Source organism: Palaemon carinicauda, chromosome 8, assembly GCF_036898095.1.
Source record: "Palaemon carinicauda isolate YSFRI2023 chromosome 8, ASM3689809v2, whole genome shotgun sequence".
NCBI classification, from domain to species: Eukaryota; Metazoa; Arthropoda; class Malacostraca; order Decapoda; family Palaemonidae; genus Palaemon; species Palaemon carinicauda.
The window spans coordinates 97,943,096-97,945,595 of record NC_090732.1 but is presented as its reverse complement, the minus strand read 5'-3'; the positions used below and the strand labels follow the sequence as shown (position 1 = coordinate 97,945,595).

The 2,500-nt window shown below is 35.4% G+C and overlaps 1 protein-coding gene across 1 annotated transcript; it reads left to right on the top strand.

The window, feature by feature from the left end:
• The first annotated feature begins 243 nt into the window (after positions 1-243).
• Positions 244-813, top strand: LOC137645378 (uncharacterized). Its single transcript, XM_068378186.1, has one exon. It carries the CDS (start codon positions 244-246, stop codon positions 811-813), a length of 570 nt encoding a protein of 189 aa, XP_068234287.1.
• The last annotated feature ends 1,687 nt before the right edge of the window (positions 814-2,500 follow it).

Below are 2,500 nucleotides of genomic sequence, written 5' to 3'. Positions count from 1 at the left end.
TAGAGCGTTGGGACAGTACCTGAAGTCCAGTAAAGATGAATGGCTAAAGAGTGTATGGGAAGAAAACTTTATAAAGGAGGATGAAGATCCAGATGTGTATAATGAGAGAACAAGAAAAAGAGACTAGAAGAATGGCAAATAAAACCAATCAGGGACAATTCTTAAGGCAAACTAAAGAATTGGCCAGTAAGAATACATGACAGTGGCTACAGAGAACTTAAGAAGGAAACTGAAGGGATGATAATGGCAGCACAAAGTCAGGTCTTAAGAACAAGATATATTCAACGAGCAACAAGCAGGACTAACATCTCGTCAAAGTGCAGGAAATGTATGGCAAAAGAAGAAACGATTAACCCCATCCCAGTGAGTGGTCACTGCTTGTTCAGAATCAACATAACAAACGACATGATTCATTGGTGTCTTTGTAGAAAATACCAAATACAATTCAGCAACAAATGTTACGAACATCAACCAGAAGTTGTGGTAAAAAATGATCAGGCTAAGTTATTCTGGGACTACAGTATAAGGACGGACAGGGTGATACGAGCACATCGATCAGACGTCAATCTAGTCGAGAAGACGACAAAAAATATATCACTCATAGATGTCGCAGTACCGTGGGACTCAAGAATGGAAGATAATGGGAGAGACAAAATAGAAAAGTACCACGACTTACGGAAAGAATTAAGAAGGCTATGGAATATGCAAGTAAAAGTGGTACTAATAATCACAGGAATGCTAGACACTATATCTACGTCATTGAAAGAGAATCTTGAGAAAGTAGAAGCCAATATGGCCTTAGGACTTGTGTAAATGAGCATACTACTTGTAACAGCACGTATAGTGAGGAAAGTGACCAGTTCCTAAGGAAGCTAGATGTAACCCAAAACCCCATATTATAAACCACCAGTCTTTGGAGACTGTGATTAACAATAATAACAATAATCCTCATAATAACAATAATGAATAGTGATAGCAGCATATTTGTCCCAATAATATGAAAAACCTACTAAAAATTTACTTCTTACAAACATTTTCATGTTTACCAATTAAAGGCATCCTAAATGGTGAGACCAAAGGAATTTGCTATCCACTAGTACATCTTTGACCTTTGATCATAAAAAAGGGCACTGGCCAAATAATCAGGGAGCTGGGAACGTTTTTTTTTTTTTTTCATAATATTGAGTACAAGATATTCTAATAAATAATTAGAATAAACTTCTTTTTCAATAACGGAAAAGAGGTGTCTCAAGTTGTGTAATCCTGGGGGGAGATCATTTCCTTAAATCCACAAAGAAAAATGTGTTTATAGAATTAGTATACATAGGTAAGTCTGGTCTCATATGAGAGAACTTACCTCTGAACAACTTTTGTTAAGTAAACTATTTCCAAAAAGCCTAATTTGAATTGCACAGATTTATATTGTTAGTAATGTTGATACTAATGGCAACGGGAGGCGTGCCCGTAGAGGTCAAATGAGTTATCATTGGGAATAGTTTACTTAACAGAGGTTTTTCAAAGCTTGTCTATAATGTAAGACTACACTTATCCATCTATTCCAATTTAAAAAAAAAAAAAAAAAAACAGCAAAATATCAGGCTTTAACATTTCGTATAGAGAAATATTAAAAAAAAAAACACGACTTGCCTTGGCTAATCCCAAGGACTAATTAACCTAAGACGTCTCATTTCCCTTATGGATGAAGAAGTTTGATCTAATAAGCCATTCAAATATATTGTATGAATAAAACCTTTTCAACTCTCTGACTATAATCCTTTTCAGTTCATTCTAATTTTGTTTGACATTTTATTTCAACAGGCTTTATGAGTTTAAGCTTTGTGTTTACAAAATCGAGTAGAAAGTTCAGAGCACTGTATAAAAGATATTCAAAACTTGTCTGAAGAACTCTGTATACAAAGATATTCCTACAAATCTTAAGGCTTCCTCACTTAAAATATCCCTTGAAGGTTACAACCATTCTGTTATTACACCCAGATAGTGATATCCTTGTGGAAAAGTACCTGATTTGTTGTCCACATGCCGGAATTTGATCTCCGTTTGCAGTCCAACAGTTTCCATAAGTGTCCACAACATTACTGTCCTATAGAGCTAATGGACCTTGTAGGTCTCCCTTCCGAGTCATCAGCAGCCATTGCCCAGTAGTATACTCCTCGGTCCTAGCTAGGATGAAGAGTGCCTTTGGTGTTGTATGGTGTATATCTAATCATTATCTAGGGCATTGTGTAAAATGAGCAATGAACTCCGCCTTGCCTCAGCTGTTCATGAGCAAAAAAAAAAAAAAAAAAAAAAAAAAAAAAAATATCTAGTAATAACTTCGTCTAGAGCCAATTCATAGAGAAGTTTCCAAACGCAAAAATACTAACAAGATATATCTGGAAAATGAGACAAATTCATCGGAAAAACTCCCGCTCATAATCAATTATATAAACATCCAAACAATCAATACACACTAGAGGTAATTACTTCTCCGGTTCTACTC

What these genes read in the sequence shown, in the direction of transcription:
- LOC137645378 (XM_068378186.1), top strand. Translation starts at nt 244, where the DNA reads ATGGCAGCACAAAGTCAGGTCTTAAGAACAAGATATATTCAACGAGCA.